Below are 20,425 nucleotides of genomic sequence, written 5' to 3'. Positions count from 1 at the left end.
GATTTGTCAGAGAATTACCACTTGTATGCTGTAACAAGCGAATGCCCAAAATCTAAAAATAATAGCCCAATCTTGCAAAAGCCACTTACCCATTAATCATGTGCTTAATAGTTTTGCTGGGATTGATGTTCCCATTGTAGCTTTAGGCTTCAAATTCAGCATTCTGGTCCTTGTTCTTTTGGGTTTCATAGCTATAAATTATGTTTGGTGTTACCCTGAATAGGGTCAATTTGTCCAAAGAATGATTAACTAAGAGGTAGATTATCACATATTTACATTCCTCTTCTCCCTAAAAAGAAAATACATACAGGGCTATTGCTAAACTCTATGTTTAGATGCAAAATATATCAGGCAAGATTTTATTGAAAACACACACATTGGCTAAATATAATACTTTTGCCATATTTCATAATATATCACATTTTGGTTTTATGACCAGACTGTGTAGGAAGGCTTTTTTCTAGTTGACCCTGAATGCAAGTCTTATAAAGGGTCTCCTGACAAGATGGTCCTCACACTTCAGGCCAACCTAGTCTCAAAATTCCTCTAGTAACAAGAGCTCGTTGAGGTTGTTCTCCAGCTTCAGTAAGTCCAGACTAGGCTCTTGCTTCAAAAAATTACTTCAAGAGTTAATTGAGGTTCTTAGCTACCTCTGCCCCCAGACCAGTTAAAGGTTCTTATCAGTTTCTTCTAACTGCTTTGTTCTCTTTCCACTTGGCTTAAGAATAAAGAGATGATAGTCACCAAGACACATCCTTACATAGACAGAGTAAACTCCAATCCACAGGGAGTCATTTGCTATTCTCCTAAGAAGAGAGCAAATCTCCCTTACCAACAGCAATCCAGCTGTTCTGTTTACTTTTGTTTCCTTCACTGTTTACTTCTGATAGAACTGCTTTATTTTTTAACATACGAATGCATATTCTTCATTTAAACATTTTACAAAAGCTTTTATTAGATGATTGTAATATGTGTTCATTGGAAATACAATTATGCAAATTGGAGAAAATAAATTCTCTATGACCTCATCAATCTTAGTGGCAATGTTTTTTATACATATGTGTCTGCACATGAATATTTGCACTAATATAAAAAGCAATCACCTGTGTATATCATTTTTTAGCCTGCTCTTTTCCATATAAAATATATTTTTCAATACTATTCTTATTATGATGCATAGTAGTTCATCTCATAGATGTCCCACAATTCAGTTCTTGAATATTTGCTATTTTAAAACTTTAGAATTTAAAAAATCTTATAATGACCTTAACTAAAAATTAATTAAGATATAGCCTTAGTTATTTTTTAGTTAAAATTTCTACAAACTTGTTGGATAAAAAGCTATGCAGAGTTTTAAGACATTTAATCAATACTGCCAAACTGCCCTGTTCAAAGTACATATAAATGAACACTTCTAGCTTAGTTAATAAAAATGTCTTTTTCCCATCACCAACATTTCCTTTTTTTCATTCTCTTTTTTCCTCTTTTTGCTGAGCTGCTGGATGAAATGCTTGTTTCGTCTTTTTTTTCCTATTACTAGTAAATGTAAATATTTGCCATGGATTTGCATGTATTTATTTGCCATTTGTATTTTGTCTAAATTATCCTTCATGTTATTATTTTCCCATGTAAATGTCATATTTTATGCCATTTCTCATGTAAATGTGCTGTTTGTATTTTTATTATAGATTTGAAGGAGCCATTTATATATATATTACTAATAGTAAACCTTCATATGTTTATTATAACTTTCTATGTAATATAACTTTCTATGTAATAAAGTTTCCCAAACTGGAAAAATCTAAAATATCCATTAATAAATGATTGAATATAATATCAATCATTCACGTAATAGAGTATACAAGGTTGATGTTAGAAAGAGTAAAGTAGCTCTATATGTGCTGATAAGGAAAAATGTCCATGATATACTGTTGAGGGAGAAATACTAGGTGCAAAATATCACTTAGAATGATTCTTGTTTTGAAAAGGTTATATATTTAGGTACACATACTATGTGTGTATAAATGTACCAAGACAGGTCTGGAAATTTATAATACAAACTACTAAAAGTAATTACCTACGGTGTGAGGGATTGAAGAAAAGGAGACACTAAATTATGTTTTTATATAACTCTTTATTGTTTGATGTTTTTATATCAATGTATAATGAATATGTATTACTTTCACAACTGAAAAATGCTAATCAAGAAAAATGAAACAAATTTTAATTTTTGTGTAGCCTTATCTTTTCCTGGATGTTTTTTACCTTTGGCATCAAACCTAGAAAGATCTTTCTTGTACCAAGATTATATAAGTATTTTTTTATTTTAGCATATTCTGGCTTTTTTTTTTTTTTGACATTTATACCTTTAATCAATTATAATTTATTTTGCTGTGGTATGAGTCACACAACACGAATAAAAATCCATCTTTTCCTAACTTCATATGTCTCTGAGATAAATATTCTGTTCTACTGATCTGTTTTCCTAGTTGAACACTGATACCACACTTGTTTTAATCTTTATAACTTTAAATAGATTTTAATGTCTGATAGGTTAACAAAAGATAATCTGTGGTCTGAATGGAAAATATTTACAACATATAATGGAAAAGTGGTAAAGATCTCTAATATATCAATAATTCCTTTTAGAGGCTTTTAACTGTTAAGTATCAGAAACTTATCTCAAATAGCTTTATTTCAGTAAATAAGGAATTTTACTAACACACAAATGGAAGTCCAGAGGTGGGTACGGCTTTAAGTTCAGTTTGATCGCACTCGGGCTCCATTTCCCTGTGATTTTCTCTGATCTTCCCCCACGTAATTTGGTTTTGTCTTTAGAGACTGACTTCCCTCATTAAAGCAGGATGGCTTCCAGTAGTCACTAGGGCATGTTTACTCCCAAACCTTTTCTCCCGGGCCCTTCTCTCAGTTCACTTGTGCCAACTTAGGTGACCTGCTCAACCCTGGGCCAAAACTATGTCTAGGTTAATGCTTGGTAATGATGATTCGAGCAAGATTTACTCTCTGGCGAGAGATGGGTTTTCTGTAGCACTGGTCCTTAATTCCTGTCCCAAGTTACTTCCTTACAGAATCCTTATATCTTGGAACCCGATACTTTGGTCACAGTTCTTTCATGCAGTACTTTAATGAGAATTCTCCTGTGTGCGGAAATAATCTCTCATGATTTACCTGATCTGGAAGTCTACAGAAAAGACAGAATATAGTTTCATGATAGAGCTGCTTTACTTTACTATAGAATTTTTATAACAGTTTTGTTTCTATGGCTAAATTACACTAATGTGATCTACCAATATCAATAAAGCAGATATATTTATTGACAATTTTCTTTTACATATGGTAGTCAATGTCTAAAAACATCCTCACTTAAAGGTCCAAGTTGTGGAAATGTCAATTAATATTGGCCGACATATTATAATTTTGAATATTCAGTTACTATTAAATGAAATTTATTCATCATATTACTTGAAATTTACTTGAGGGGAGAAAAAATTTTTAGATTAACTGAAACCAATTTAGTGAAAATTTTAAATTACAGAATATTTCATGCAATGTTATAATTTTTATCTGTATTCAATAACCTGGAACTAACAAACTGCTATCTAATAATGGCCTGCAAGAGAAAATATAAGAAACTTGAAACACCAAAACACTGAGAGATACACAAATCCATATAAAATAAATTAGACTTAGTGTTATCTAAGGTGCTTTAGGTATAATACTCTTGGATAATATTGTAAAGGCAAAAAGCTATGTTACAATATGATTGAGTTTTAGTTTTTTTGTTTGTTTAGTTTTTTTGATAGCAGTTTGCATGTACTATATGAATAGAATTATAATGAATAATCTGTGATCAGAAGAACATATTGAGGATTCTCTTGCATATAAAAATACACTTGTCAGAATTAATGAATATTAATTTGTTATACAAATTACAACAATCATATTTTTAATTCAAGTAAGGAGTGGCAGATCTAGGTGTACAAACTTTGAGGTAAATGAGGATCATTAGAAGTAATCTGCTCAAAATCCCCGCCTTCATACAAAATGCACTAAACTCTCTACTGATCTTAGCAATTTCTTCTGCTTGTGTTTAGCTACTTCATATGAAAATGTTCTGCCTTAGGAAAGCAATACTCATAATGAGCCAGGGCTCCAGAGTCAAATAGACTGGAGATCAAACTTAGGCTCAAGGTCTCTGTTGACTTGAGCAAGTTATTTAATCTCTCTGAATTCCAGATTCCTTATCTAGAAAATGGAGGAAATAATAGTACCTATTTCATGGGGTTCTTGTAAGTCTTATACATATAATGTACTTATCTAACATCCTGGCAGATATGATAATTGATTATCATTATTAAGTTTTTATCATGTATAAGGCAAAAGAATACTATGTTCTGAATAAAGTAGCTCTAAATTATAAATATTCTAATATTTATATTCTGATATTCCAATGGTATTTTTCACAAAAATAGAACCATCTCAAAATTTATACGAATCCACGAAGACACCAAAGGTCCCAAGCAATCTTGAGAAAGAAGGACAAAGCTGGAACTATCATGCTCTCTGATTTCGAACTATATTACAAAGGTATAGTAATTAAAATAGTATGGCATTAGCATAAAAACAGACACATACATCAATGGAAAATACTAGATAATCCAGAAATAAAAACACTCAAATATGGTCAGTTAACTTATGACGCAGGAACCAAGAATATACAGTGGGGAAAGGACAGTCTCTTCAGTAATTGTTGTTGGAAAAATTGGACAGTCACATGCAGAAAAATGAAACTGGTTGAAACATTTCTTACATCACACATAAAAATTAATTCAAAATGTATCAAAGACTTGAACATAAGACCTGATACCATAAAACTCCTAGAGGAAAATATAGGTAGTAAGCTCCTTGATATAGGTCTTAGTGATGATTTTTTGAATCTGACAGCAAAAGCCAAAGCAACAAAAGCAAAAATAAACAAGTGGGACAATATAAAATGAAAAAGCTTCTATACAGCAAAGGAAACCACCAAACAAAATGAAAAACAACTTACTGGATGGGAGAAAATAATTGCAAATCATATATCTAATAAGGGGCTAATATCCAAAATATATAAAAAATTCACATAACTCAATAGCAGAAAACAAAATCCAATTAAAAAATGGGCAGAAGATATGAATACACATTTTCCAAAGAAGACATACAATGGCCAATAGGCACATGAAAAGATGTTCAACATCATTAATCATCAGGGAAATGCAAATCAAAACCATAATGAGAAATCGCCTCACATTTGTTAAAACGGTTATTATCAAAAAGTATAACGTGTTGGTACGGATGTGGAGAAAAGGGAACTCTTGTGCAATGTTGGTGGGAAAGTAAATTAGTGCAACTACTATAGAGAACAGTATGGAGGTTCTTCAAAACATTAAAAATAGAACTCCATATTATCCAGCAATTCCACTCCTGGGTATTTATTAGAAGAAAACAAAAACATTCAAAAAGATATGTGCATCCCTAGGTTCACTGCAGCATTATTTATAATAGCCAAGATATGGAAACAACCTGTGTCCACTGATGGATGAATAAAGAAATTGTCATATATACATATGTGTGTGTGTGTGTGTGTGTATATATATATACACACACACACACATGTATATATCACACATACACGATGAAATATTATCCAGCACCCCCCCCCAAAAAAAAGAATAAAATCTTGCCTTTTGTGACAACATGGACAGACGTCAAGGGCATTATGCTAAGTGAAATAAGTCAGACCAAGACAAATACTCTATGATCTCTCTTATATGTGGAATCTGAAAGGAAAATAAAAACAAGCTCATAGATGACAGAGAACGGATTGGTGGTTGCAAGAGGTGGAGGAGGGTGGGGAGGTGAGAGCAATGGGTGAACTGTGTGTTGTTTTCTTTTAGTTTAAATAAATTGGAAAAAAAATTTAAGCATATGTAAATATTCTAGTTTTTTAAAGCAATTCCAATTTTAATCAAAATTGATATTAACTTATGCAATCTTTTGTGTATTTTAAGATCCACTTTGATGTAAAATATAAATATATGCAAAGAATTTTATATAGGTTCCTAATGAAAAACATTGGAGATCAAAGAGTCATATAAATCAGTCATAAGATCCATATTCTTAGTCATACACAAAACCCAGTTTAATAATCTTAGTCACATACATTTACTTCCTGAAAAAAAAGAGGAAGTTTTATTTCATCTAGGTTTATGTAATCAATGACTTGAATTGATTAAAAAGAAAAAGTATCACAGCATTTTAGAGCTTCTCAGATGAGGATCCCAGGCCTAGAAAGGTAAGTGACCTATTTAGGTTACATAGGTAAGCAGTGGCATATCACGCACCGAAAACTAAAAACTCTTGGCTCATTTCTTTCCAGGATACTGTGCTATTATCTCAAACAGAAAGAAATTCTAAAGTGGATTTAATCATCAGTTCATCTGCAATAACAAAAACTAGAGGAATTTTGCTTTGACATGGTTTCCATTTCTAGAACTCATATATATACATATATATGTATACATTCTTTATAAAATTAATATTTAAAAAATGCATCAGGCTTAAAACAGAAGAAAAAAATATATTTTTCTTTTTTTACTTTAATTGAGTAAATGAAAAAAACTGGCAGGGGAGAAGTGGTATTGGAGGTGGAGAAGACAGGGAAGGTTGTGTAGGAAATAATGTTCTGGCTATGCATAAGGTCTTAAGTAATTAGATAATTGGGCAAACTACGACCAGTCGTAATTCCTGTTTCTTGGAACCCTCTTCAAGCTTCTAGCTAAGTGTCTTGTAAGCCCCAAAGAATTTTGAAGAAATTAAGAGTGTTCAATGCTGAGTGGGGTCTCTATAGAGAATTGTAAGCACACTAATCTGCAAAGACCCCTTTCCCCTTCCCAACATAATTGTTTTTCTTACATTTATCACCTTTTACCATATTATATATTTTTCCTATTTATTTTTTTATTGTCTATCTTACCCCACTAGAATATAAGCTCCTCAAAAGCAGGAATTTTTGTCTGATTTGTTCTTGTTTAATCCCCAGTGCCTAGAATAGTATAGGCACACAGCGGATATACAACAAACACTTATTAAATAAGTGAAAAATTACTGGCTCTTTGCTTAAATAGACAATTGTGGGCCTTTTTCTAAAAGTAAAATCCTTTTCTAACATCTTAGCTCAAAAATCTTATTTTTAGCACACAAAGACTTTACTAATAGTATCTTATTTCACATGCCTTCTGAACAAACCAATCTAGTATGTCCAGTCTTAAAATAATTTTTATATGCTTTAAAAAATGAAAGAGCTGAAGTATAATAAGATCAAAGTTAAAAAAGAAATAGCCACCAAACTGAATCTAAACAGGTAAATGTGTTCTTAAAAATGTTTCTTTAAACATTCTTAAAAATGTTTCTGAGTTTTGTCCCAAAATAGGATGGAATCTTCAGAAAAGTTGCCCTAAGATACTGATTTTATGAATATTAAACAAGTTAGCACTTTACTTAACAATTCTGGAGATGCCATGACTTGCAAAATATACAGTGAAAAAGGCTCAAGAACACCAAGTAATAAAAAAAACCTTGTAGCAATGAGAGTACTTATTAATGAGTCAGAACGCCCCGGAAACAACACTGGAGATGGTTGCCTGTTTTGTTTTGTTTTCTCTTCTTTTAACTTTCTAGAAATCATAGTCCTTTTACACGACTTTCTTTTATCTTTTTTTTTATTTTTTAAAAATGTATTTTGAAAGATGGTGGTATCTTAAAAAAAAAAAGAGGGCAAAAACATATCAAAAGACAAGATAATAGTTTCACTTTCTTTTTTCTAACCACTGAAATATTTCAAATCACCTCTCTGAAGTCTGGCATATCGATTGCCATAATTCTATTAGGTTAAAGAATGAAAACAACTTGATTGATAAACATTGAATACCTACAGATACAAAGCACTGAGGATATAAAGCCTGTCTGCTTCTGACCTACAAAGTTTACAGATCAGACCATCATCTTCATCAGACTGCTGATTCTACTAGAACCTGAGCTTCTACCCAAGCTAAATCAAATATATAATAGGAATTCTTTGACATTGTGAAGCCAGATTTTTCAACTATGTTTATAATTCCCATTATCATCTTCAGTCACTGTTCAAAATATAAGTTCTTTTGGTCACGCTTTTTGTGCTGCTCACACCTTTGCTTCCTATTCCCACTCCTGATCTCCCACTAGCGGAGAGTGCCACGGGGGCATTAGGGAGTGGTTTCAGATCTTCCATGAATGCTTTTAGCTACGTCTATTTTTTGGTATGGATATGTGACATTTTTCCAACCAGTGACACTCCTAAGTCCCTTCTGTTATAGACATTCTGGCTACCACTATTCGCTCTTTTACAAATCTTTCCACTCTGCCTCCTGAGAATTTCTTGGTAACAGATTTCTCCTCCTTAACCTATTCACTGAACACTTTCCACCTGGATCTCCCCTGAGGACTCCTAACTGAATTCTAATTCTTCCATGAGCACGTTGCTTGCCACTGTCTGTATTGGAGGCTGCTCACTCTGCAATAGGCAATGTATCTGTAAGTCACAAATTAGGGTGTCTACCCATATTTCTATATTATTATCATTAATTTTTATTTTCATAAAAATCTTGGCTTCCTTGGGACTCCAGCCATTTGTGACCCACTCTCTGTTTGTTTGCTTTATTTTTCTGGACTCTTGTTTGGATGGGCAAGTAAATTAAACGAACTTTTGTTGGTTCCCTACTGCAGGAGTTGGCAAACTTTTTCTGTAAAGGATCAGATAGCAAATATTTTTGTCTTTGCTGGACATATGATCTGTCACACTCTTCAACTCTGCTACTGTAGTGCAAAAGCAGCCACAGACAATAGTAAACAATTGGGCATGGCTGTATACCAACCCTGGTCCAAGTAGTATATATGCCAGTAGATAGTACAGAGGTTTTACATACAATATCTCATCGAAAACTACAATGGCAATTCCCCTATAGAGTTGGGGTCATACACAAGAAAGTTAAGCAGCTGGCATAGTGACTGGCCTATTGTAGGTGCTTGATAAATGGCTGCCGTAAATGACAATAATTAATCTTAACTGACTCTCCAAGATGGATATGTTATGTACAAGGAAACACAGGCTCAGGGATGTTAAAATAACTTGAGGGAGTAAGTAAAAATACTAGGATTCAAAAGCCTTAATTACCTGCTCCGTTCTTTCCCAATGAATTAGGTTTTGATTGAGTTCGATTTAATTATAGAAATCTAGGTGAAATGAGTATAAGTTCCAGGAAATATGAATCTGGAGTTTAGAGCAGTGGGACTAGATTTAAATTTTCTGCAGAAACCTACCTTCTCCTTTTAGTTTCTTAATTAATGATCCTCATTAGGAGTTATTAGCACATCAAGAACATTAAAATAGCAATTAACCTTGGTAACTAAAGTAAATGCAAATACAATTTTTCCTTTGACAAACAAAAAAATGCTCTAACAATTCTTAATGCAGGCAGCAGGCATCAGTAAATAAACAATTAAACTGAGAACATGTCACTCAAGTCAACACGGAATTTGCTAACTTGCTGTTCTCTTTTAGGCATTAATCAGTTAATGGTTATTGCTATCACAGAATTGTTCACAACAATATTTAATGCTCTGGACCCAACTCAAAGAACTTTTTTACATAGACTGTACAAGGAAAAAATAAGGATAATTAAAAGTCCCAGAGATTTCAGACATGTTCAGGCATATCTGCAGGATTGGCGAGGTGTGGCCAGCTGAGGTTTACTGGCGCTAGGATTTAGTAATTTCAGGGATGGAACAATGACTAGAAATATGAAGGCTAAAAATTGGTGGAGACAACACTCCTGAAAAGTGCTGCTTAATTATTTGATTCACCAAGAAATATTCAGAGTATTACTACCATTCTAGGTACCAGGGATAGTGAATAAAATAGTTTCTGCCCTTATGGAGCTGCCATGATGGTAGGGGAGATAAAGAGTAACAAATAAATAGACAACGAATGTCTGTAACCAGAATATGAGGAAAATTTAAAATAGGGCAAGATGATATGAATATTGTTTTAAATAGAGTAGACAGGGAACACTGAATTAGCAAACACTAAGCCATTGCACCTAGGGGAAATAAAGTTTCCAGAGAGCCTCTGTTCGCATTTGTGTCAACCAATCAACATATAAACTTGTTTTACGTGTTTCCGTTTAGACAACTTGTTTTATGTATATCATCGACTCATTAAACATTGAACACATGGCAACAGCACTATAAATCATGCCCGAACACAGCTTATCTAACACACATTTTCTCCGTAAGGCAGTAATTTTACCTTCGTCCAGTCTGCCCAAGTGTTAGTGCTAAGGCTTTCCTTTCTGTATCATCACTGCCCTCTGGGTGTCAAGGTCACCATGGCTTATATCCTGGAAAACTAAAAAGGGGCAGTTGTTTACATGGACAATATGGTTAGGTTTTCAAGTCTCAGGACACAGGCTTACATTCTTTTAGCCAAGAGCCACAGCTATGTGTAGGCTGCTGTCAATAGACGAACCACACCCCTCAATGACCAGACACACAGCTAATGTGACTACTTCACTGGACTTGACATGACTGCGTGTTGTGCGCTATTGAATGGCAATCAATTATCTGTAGGCATTGGCCCTCATGTAGCTCCCTGGCACTGGCCCCTGAAAGTGCTGGGCAATTCTCCCAATGTTGATCCTTGTTTCATTTCTCTGTTTTAGCCAAGTGATGTCCTCCCTAACCCCCAGTTCAGGTGACCCACCTTTGGATTTGGGAGTTGGGGAGGACGTTATTTGGCAAGAGAGAGGAGATTGGTGGTACCATGTAATGGAATGAAGTAGCTTAAAAAGGAATAGTTTTGGGGGAGGTGAAATGCAGGGAGGGAATTAAGAGTTGTGTTTTGAACATGTAAAGTGTGAGATGCCATTTAGATACTGGAGGTAGTTTGATGGTTGAATCCATAGTTCAGGGAAATCTGGGGCAAGTGAGGTAAATTTGGGAGTGAACAACATATAGACAGCATTAACATCATTGAGATGAATGACATCGCCTAAGGTTAAAGAACAGGATAAACCTGGAACAACAAAAAGGGGTGAAATGTGTTTTCTATTGATCCTCTTTGAGACAGTTTCTAGTATTTGCTTCATTCATTTCTCCTTTTCTGTGTGAAAGGAACCATAAAACTAGGAGAAACTTTGAATGGATTTTAAAGTTATAAGCATCAAATCCCAATTTTTTTTTTTGGTCAGGGCATATAAAACAAGACTGTCTATTGAATTCAGATTTAATATAAGCTAGAAATTATTACCTTTGAGATTTGTAGGCAGTCTGATTCTTATGTATTATAGCATCTTTGATCTGAATATTGAACTGTTTTAGGAGGGGAAAACTTAAAAAGGAGAGTCCCTACTTTATACTCTTCGAAGCGTGGATGAAGCTGGAAAAATTTTAGGCCTGGGATAGCAACATTCTAGCTCATCAAAGAGGTGTTTGGAAAACTCAAACTCTCCAGGCAAGAGTTGTATCCAAGGGAATAGATCCATGAGGAATGGGAAGGGGTGAGAGATGATGTAATATCAATATTTCTAGGTTGTCATTAAAAATTAATATTTAATTATATATTTATATATTAAATATATATTTAATACTATTTAATAATATATTAATTTTTAAGTGGTGAGAGTGGCCTTGTGGTTACATTTTTAAAAAAGTTATCTTTTGGAGCTACATGTTGAAATATTTACAGAAAAATGAAATGTCAAGTATTTACTTGGGGAGGAGTGGAAAGTGGGTATGGGGTTACATGAAACAAGATTAGCTATGAGTTGAAGCTGGCTGATGGATACAAGAGTTCATTATACTATTTTTGTTTATGCTTATACTTTTTATTGTGTGCTAGAATAAAATGTTTTAAAACAATAATCTTTGGAATAAAGAATACATGTATTTCTTAACCTGTAGTCAAGATGATTTTCTATGATGTAATAAGTACCAAAACTGAAGTCCACTAAAAGGAGTTTGGAGGAAGCAGGTAAGAGTTGAACTTAGGTCAGGATAGCAACATTTCTGAGTGGGAAAACTAGGAACATATGTAGATGAATGACTATATTTGGAGCTGTTAGATGCTAAAGTGGTATTCAATTTACCACAGACATTGATCCCTAATAGTGGAAAAAGACTGAGGGTGGAGGACTGCGGCCTTCCACTTAAAAGACTGCAGGGAGCCCATAAAAGCCAGCCATGGGTAGCAGGCCTTGTGTCTCAGATATTCATAGATTATCTTCCTGCTTACTCTCTCTGCCATTATTTGTTTTTCTCCTTCTGCTAATCCCTACTCTTCTTTATGATTTAGGACTGCTTTCTGTATCACTTACTCTCCTCTGACTCAAGACTAAGAGCTTTGTGTCAGTCTTTTCTACCCCTAGTCCATGTTTGGCTTGTAGGCTTAGAAAAAAAAAGCTGGATGAAAAATGTGCTGAGTAACTCCACAATACTCTAGATGAGCCCATTCTGATAACACTGAGACAAAAGTCCCCAGCCAGATAAGTTACTGGAATGGAGTACAAAGAAAAGAATGTGCTAATGCTCTCTGTGGAGAATGCACTGGGTCCTTTAGATATCATAAGAATAAAACAGATCTAGTGTTTGTTGATGTCATTCTTACTTGAAACTCTTTCTAAAAGAATAACTAAGGGTATCCACAGGTGAGAAACACCAAGACTTCAAATTCTGTTTTCAAAAATTGATGAGTGAGGGGCTGGAACCAAATAACTCCAGTTTACAACATGCAGGTTTACAACATGCAGATAGATCGGAAGTGAAAAGCATGCTCAGATTTTCATGCTGTAAAAGCTATCCTAGGGAGTCTGAAGCAAGTTATTGTTTGAGAAAATGAAGAGCTATGAATTTAGTAGTTTCTCCTCTATACCTAATTATAAAATCACCAAAATCGAGATTGGGAGACTCCAGGTGAGTCAACAAACTTCACTGGGCTTTAAATTCCCCATCTATCAAATGTAATAATCAGAACACATGATCTTTAAAAGTTCCCCTCTGCTCCAAACTTATGATTCCATGAAATACTTAAAACTTTTTATTATGGAAAATTTCAAAAAGGAATAAAAATTAAGTAAACATAAGGAGCCTTCAAGTACCAATCACTCTACTTCAACATACATCCAATTTTGTTTTACCTAAACCTCTACTTACTCACCCTCCCATCCCCACTGCATTATTTTGAAGTAAATCCTAGACATCATATGAAATACATTTTAATGAATTCTCTTAGAGCAAAGACAGTCTACAAATAACAAATCAGGTAAAGTCAGTCTTTCTACTTTTCTTGGATACCTTCTCTCACTGCCATTGTAAACAGTATCATTAAACTCAGCTTTATAGAGTGTTAAGTATCATATGCTAAACCCAGTTTTATTCATTAAATAAACAGCTACCATTAATGAGCACTTGCTATCTTCCAGGTATTACAGTATTGTATTAGTTATCCATTGCTGTGTAACAAATGATCCTCAAAATTTGCAGCTGGAAACAAGAAATATTTATTATTTCATAGTTTCTGTGAATAAACAACCCAGGAGCAGTTGTTTATTCTGGCTCGAATCTGTCAGGAGTGCTGTAACTGAGGTGCTGGCTACGGCTGCAGTCATCTCAAGGTTCTACTTGGCTAGGATGCAATTCTGAACTGACTCACACAGTTGCAGATGACATGGTAGCTGGCTTCCCCCAGAGTAAGCACCCAAGAGGACGAGAGGGAGAATCCAAGACCAAAGCCACAGTCTTTTGTTGGAGAAATCTCATCATTTCTGATGTATTCTGTGAGTTAGAAGCCACTCAATCACTCCGCCCCATACTCAATGGAAGTTTACACGAGGGCATAAACCAGGAGGCAGGGATCATTGTAAGCTACAATGAGAGGCTACTTAGTGCTAAGTTCTGATTACTGAACTTGTTTGTTTGATAGTTATAGTTTATTATAAATTAACAAATGATCTTAATTCTTATAAATATAATTCTACTCAATTTACATATGCAGAGAATTAAGTCTTGCCTAAGGATGGAGAAGAAAGTGAGAGAAACATAGACTGATTTATTTCAGTCATTCATCAAGTATTTTTTGAGACCCTATTATATACTGGTTATTCTGCTAGGTACTGGGGATCCGGAAGAGAACATGACATGTAAATACACATGTGACACATGTGAACCCTGCTCTCACAGGGCTTACAATCTAGTATGGAATTCGGACATTAAGAAATTACAGAAATATTAATTACAATCAGATTAAACTGTTAGATTTATAATACTTTTGTTATACATGTAATTGAACAAAAGTTAAAAAGTATAGAAGTATAAAGTATAAAGGTCTTCGAATATTCCTATGAAAAGCAATGCTTAGATGTTTTTGAAGAGAACACATAAGATGAAAATCTTGTCATGCTGCAGCACTGTTGATGGCTGTCAAAAATATCTTAAGAAAATTTTCAACATTTCCATTCAACTCTTTTTCATTGCTGATCCACAGAAAACTGCAGTGACCATGCTCAGATGTCTGTATTTCCCTCTTCAATGCGCTGAGTGATTCTTCTATGCATTCTTATATCTATATGACTCAACTGAAACTGATACTATAGTGATTATGACAATTATTTTGTTATTGGGCTCTCCAACTTTCTCTCCACTTTTTAGAGTCAAAGATTTATGTTAAAATTTAAAATGAACTAATTTCAGCCCTGGGCACATAAAAATGCAGTTGAGAAGGCTGTTGAATCAAGGACTTTGAGACCTACGAACAGCTGCCTTAAACAAAAAATTAGGCCCAAAACATACAAGTGCACTCTGTGAAATTTTGGGTAGAAAATAACAATGAAAATCTATAGGACAATTAAAATAGTGAAAATAATTAAAGAGATTCTTAAATCTTACCTTGCAAATTGAGAAAAATCTGTTAATCAAATGGAAGAGATATATTAGCTTCTTTTATTTTCATTTCTGTGGGTGCAAAAATCCGGGAAAAGAGGAAAAAACTCTTAATCTATGAATATTAATGAAATGTGCCCATTAAGAAATCTTGTCTATAGTAAATGTTTTGAAATTACTAATTAATTTGCCTTTGAGAGAGAGAAGACAAGAAGTCCACAAGCTAAATTTCTAAGTATTAAACTTCTGTCTAGATTGTTAGACTGGTTTCCAATAAGCTCAAATTGACTCCAAAGTATTGCTAAATAAGCCTATTTCTATTGCTGTGCATTTCTACTGAATCGACTGACTGCTAATGTGGTTAGAAAAAGTTTCTCCTGTTGACTACCAAATTCAAATTATCCATATATACAAATAAACTTCAGAAGTAAATTTATAACAGGGTCCTCATGATTTAGCTTTAATCTCATACTTTTTGGCAAAAATACAGATTGAATGAGAGAGTAATTCTCAGGAACATGGTCATTATATATGTGAATATTCATTAGATATGCACAAATCTTACCAGTTATAATTTTGACCTGCCATGGAATCTGTGAAGTCACTCGCCAATTTTTTTTTGGGGGGGGGAGGAGGAAGGAGATAAAAGTTCTCCTAATTTTTTCAAACAATTTGCTTCTTCTCGAATAAGTAGTTGTTATTCTTCCTCATTATAGCTTCAAACAGTTGTCAAAAATATCTCGCAAAATCTGCATTAATGGGAAATGACAAAGCATACGTCCGTGTAGATAAAGACTACACTTACTTAAGAGGCAGGAGAGCACTGATTATTTGAACACAGTTTTTCCACATTCGTAGTTTCCATTCCGAAATCTCGGGCGAGGTAGCGACGCGAAGCCTGTTCAAGGACTCTCATGGGGAGCTGCAGCCGGGAAGGGACTTCGGGCAACGCCAGTTTGCGGATCTCTCTCCGGCCTCAGAGGCCCACAGTCATGCGTGAGAATTCCGACTCCAACCTCGGAAAGAAACTTCTCGTCCAGAAACCAGCATCCCTCCAGGCACTCTCCTCAGTGACTTTGGGCGATTCGGTGTCACTTTCCCCGTTTTTGAAAAGTCCGAGGAGCAGCCGCCACCTGCCTGAGGCCACGGCAGTAAAGCCCCCAGTACACAGTGAGTCTGGGCCCCGCAGGGCGGGGTGCAGAGCAGCGCCCCGGGCCCCTTCTTCCTAGCTGTTTCTGCTTGGGACCCGCCGCCTGGACGCGAAGGAAGGGCTCGCAGGCTGGCGGGGTTGGTACCCCGCGCGCGCAGGAGTCCCCTCCGCTGGCGAGGGGGAGCGGTGACCGCGCGGCCTCGGCCCTCCCAGGGGGTGGGGCTCGAGCGCTGCCCCGCCCCACGCCCTCCTTTCCCCACCCCTCCCCCACGCCCTTTTCCACCCGCCCCCGCAGTAGGAAAAGGAGAGGGAGGAGAGTAGGAAAGTGCTGTTCTGGGGAAAGGGGCGGAAAGAGGGGGGGCGGAAAAAAAGAAAAAGGGACCAGAAATATGGCCGTCAGCTGTCGGGGTGGCGGTGCCGTGGGCAGCTCCTAGGCGACCCCACGCCCGCAAGGCCGGCCTCCGCGGAGCCGAGGCGCCGGCGCGAGCTCGCGCTCCCGGACGTTTCCCTTGGCGCGCGCTGCGCCCCTCGAGACCCAGCCCGAGAGGCGGCGCAGGCGCAGAGCGGGCCGTGGCGGCGGCGGCGCCCGGGGGAGCGAGTACCCCGCCCGGCCCTGCCGAGGGCGCCCAGGCCGCGAAGCCGGCGCTTTCATGCCCAGCGACGGAGCTGTGTCCGGGTGGCGCTGACGGGGAGCGGCCGGCAGGTGAGTGTGCGGCCGAGGGCCTTTCGCGCAGGAGCCCTGCGTCGCGCCCCCGCGAGGCCCGCGCTGCGGCACGGACCGGCGCTGGGCAGGTAGCAGCTCGTAGGTGCTGAGTTCCGAGGGCCGGCCTGCGGGGGTCGCCGAGGAGGCGGAGAGTGGCGGGGCTGGCATTCCCGGCCTAGTTTCTCCGCGGTTTCCGGGGGCGGGGAGTCCCCGGAGCCTGCGGGGCGTGATGGGGGAGAGGCTGAGCCAGGAAGAGCCTCCCTGCGCCGCCCGGGCTCCCGAGATCCAGTTGCGTGGAAGCGCGAGGCGTCTGAGCCCTACGGACCGCAGGGACGACGGCCGCCTGGGTGGGGGCAGGGTAGGGAGGGGGCGGGAATCGGGATTCCCGGGGAGGTGGGGGCCTGGGGCAGTGCGGGCGGGGAGGTAGGGGTTCTCCAGAAAGGTCACGGGACAGAGCGGGAGCGAACTGGGAGCCCGGGCAGGTGTCGCAGGTGAATTGAGGGCATTTCCTCCTCTGCCATTCTGTGGCGGATCCTTAGGGCTTCGTTGTTGCGGATGACTTTTAGGAAGGCAGGTTCCAATAAACTGCGAGTGACTAAACACAGAACCAACTAATGAGCCCCTGGTGCTGACTCCTGTAAAGAGCTGTAACTTTTCTGCATTGAGGATGCCGTCATATTTTTTTCCTCCCTTTTTCTGCTTCACAGAACTTTTCCCTCCCGAAGACCGTCCCTTATCAGAACAAATAAGGAATGACCCAATTTTTAAATAGTACACCCCTTTCCCCGATTATGTGTTTGTTTCACACGGGAAAGTTAGGGCAGTTACCGCAGTTACTTGGGCAAAAATGTGAGGGCAAGTTATCTCCGGTAACGAGCCCTCAGTTGTCCGTGTATTTTTGCCTCAGAGAGATTGTCAAGCGTTGCAGTCTGGGCAATTGACTGCTTAATTGAAATTCCATGCCTAGTTTTGTGAAAACCCGTGTTAAGGCGTTTTCTCTAGACCCCAGTTTACAGTAGGAGTAGATCTTCCCTTTCGTTCTCCGGGTTTAGAAGGTGAACGGTATAGTTAGATAAGGGAGAATGTTGTGCTAAGGAGCTTAGTTTTTAAATATTTGATTTGAGGTGATCATATGGATTAAGCAGCTATCTGAATGCCGAGCGTTATATGATTTTCTGTGTACACGTGGTAAGAGCAAAATTAGTCGCAAAAAGACAACATCTCTGAGCATTAAAGGATAACTATTGATCAGTATGATCAGGAAAAAAAACCTGTATTTTATTTTCTGCCCTGTTCTTTATATTATTGTTAAAAAGTTGGGAAACTGCTTTCTAGATGTGAGACTGGGAACTCGGAAATGAACTTAGATAGTATTCATGTGGAAGCCTCTCATATAGGCTTGCTTTGACTCGTTTTTCTAGTGATGGCAAAATCAATCCACATTTTCCCCTCATTGATATCTCCTGTAGCCGTTTTTCAAAATAGTTGATTGGGATTAGGAATCTGATCTTTTGTACTACTGATTTTAGTGTACTGGCAATAATGTCATTTGCCTTTGACCGGAGTAACACACTTAGTATATTACTGTTTGGACTTGTTAATTTAGATAATAGAAAGTCTATGATGTTAGAAATGTTGAAGCTGTAGATTGGAGTATTTTACTCTTTAGTAATTTGTAAATCAGTGCATTCTGTTGTTGAGAGTAAACATAGTATTGTGTAGCATAAACTTGAACTTTCAGCTGAAGAAATTTGCAGTTGAGTTGGTGTATGGAGACTGTTCTTAAAACGCAAATGTTTTGACTTACAAGGAACTGCAAGGCTGTAGCAATTCATGGTGCCAGACTTGGAAGGTTATTTGGTTGAGGTGCTCTCTCTAAAGAAACATGTTAAGTATCTGCAATAAAAGCTAATTTGTAGCTCTGCACAAGGGATTTGGCATGATAAATAATAACCCAACAAGGCACCTTCGCTCTTTATATATCTGCCAGTTAAGACCAAAACATTTCATATTTTCATTGGAGTTTCTTGCCAAGACAAATATTGATTTTGCATTGGCTTTACTGCTTAGCTTGAAAGTTAAGTTTCAGTCTTATCCTTGCAACATTAAGCACAGCTTGTAAAGTAGAAAAGCTGCTGAGTCAGAGGCGGGTTGTCTCATTGGGTCTTTCTAATTAGCAAAATGGAATTTCTGTTCTAATTTGAATTTTCAATATATTAATGATTACTGAAATTTAGATAGTAAGGGCAAATAAGCTTTCATAATACTTGGATTTAAATCTTATCTTTTCTATCCTGGTGTCATAATTTGTACCTCTTTCAGGTTGTCATTTTAACAGACTTGTAGTGATGGGATGCCTTATTGGAACTGGAGATTCCTTTATGAGTTAAAACTTGGGGAAAGAGTTGTAAATAGTACAGCTGGTGTGAAACAGTGGGTCTTTGGCATTATTGTTTGAAATTTAAAACAATATTTTTGTGGGAAGAATTTAGGTAGTTTACAAACTCAAATATTTTTCTACTTAGTCTGTCCACGTTGTACATAATGTAAATAAGTGTAATAGAATTAATATGGTATTCAGAAACCTTTATATTGGAAAATAATATAACATGATTAAAGGAAATTCAAAAGGAAAATAATTTATTTCTCATATTTACATTTTCCTGTACTTTAATTCTATTATACTTGCATAATATTTAATTGGTATAGTATACTAATCTTATCTATACTTGTTTATAATTCTGTGGTTAATATCCCACATAATTACTGTTTTAAATTTCAAACAATAATACCAAAGACCCACTGTTTCACACCAGCTGTACTATTTACAACTCTTTCCCCAAGTTTTAACTCCTATAAAGGAATCTCCAATTCCAACAAGACATTCCATTACTACAAGTCTGTAGTAATTGTATGTAATTGTCTTTTAAACATAACATGTTTTTCCTGGTGCTGCATATTAGTATTATTTTGTAGTTTCACTCTAAAGTTTTATAGCTAGTTTATTTAACCATTTTCCTATCTTTTGACATTTTAGTAATTACACTTTTTTTTACTTTTAATGCTGCAGTGAAATCACTTTGCTAATATGCTAGTCCAAGCCAAGTTACTTTTAAATTTTTGAAAAAGTAAACATTCTCTGAAAAGCTGTTTTTTTTTCACAGTGGATCATTAGGTCTCCTATAATATAATATTTAGTTGAGAACTGAATTAAATTAATGCGAAAAACTGTAGATGTGCATGTGACTTGAATTCATTGAATAGGAATCAAAATATAAATTCATAATTCTTCCTGTTACTGACTTGCTACAAGTTTCTGTGTCTTTTAGTTTTACAATATAATAAGCAATATTCTTTTATTTATATTAGTTTCAGGTGTACAGTATGTTGGTTAGACATTTATATATTTTATGAAATGATTCCTCTGATTACTCTATCACCCATCTGACTCTACACATAGCCATTACAATACTATTGATTATATTCCCTATGCTGTACTCTACGTCCCTGTGACTATTTTTTAACTCTATACTTCTTTAACT

At 36.7% G+C, this 20,425-nt stretch overlaps 2 protein-coding genes across 2 annotated transcripts in view; one reads left to right on the top strand and one right to left on the bottom strand.

Moving 5' to 3' along the window:
- Positions 1–14,044: 14,044 nt before the first annotated feature.
- Positions 14,045–18,718, bottom strand: LOC120603583 (collagen alpha-1(I) chain-like). The gene is made up of 4 exons (XM_039864201.1): positions 18,691–18,718; positions 17,351–17,478; positions 15,596–17,058; positions 14,045–15,102 (listed from the first exon to the last, which is right to left on the bottom strand). Exons 1-3 carry the CDS (start codon positions 18,716–18,718, stop codon positions 16,021–16,023), a joined length of 1,194 nt encoding a protein of 397 aa, XP_039720135.1. The 3' UTR covers positions 14,045–15,102; positions 15,596–16,020.
- DENND4C (DENN domain containing 4C) overlaps positions 16,757–20,425 on the top strand; it is an 83,681-nt gene continuing 80,012 nt past the window's right edge. Inside the window, 1 exon segment of the mRNA XM_039869796.1 lies at positions 16,757–16,883. The gene's annotated coding sequence lies outside the window, so the exon portion shown is untranslated.

This window comes from Pteropus medius, unplaced genomic scaffold (assembly GCF_902729225.1).
Source record: "Pteropus medius unplaced genomic scaffold, Ma_sr-lr_union100, whole genome shotgun sequence".
Taxonomy (NCBI): domain Eukaryota; kingdom Metazoa; phylum Chordata; class Mammalia; order Chiroptera; family Pteropodidae; genus Pteropus; species Pteropus medius.
The sequence above is the reverse complement of the archived record's forward strand: the minus strand, read 5'-3'. Positions and strand labels throughout refer to the sequence as shown.

Bases quoted from the DNA above. Each gene is read 5' to 3' on its own strand.
- LOC120603583 (XM_039864201.1), bottom strand. From the start codon at position 18,718: ATGAATTGCTACAGCCTTGCAGTTCCTT. The intron at 17,479-18,690 runs GTAAGTCAAAAC...TTCTGTGTTTAG, and splicing joins CTACAGCCTTGCAGTTCCTT to TCACTCGCAGTTTATTGGAA. The intron at 17,059-17,350 runs GTTCGCTCCCGC...CGGAGAAACTAG, and splicing joins GACACCTGCCCGGGCTCCCA to GCCGGGAATGCCAGCCCCGC.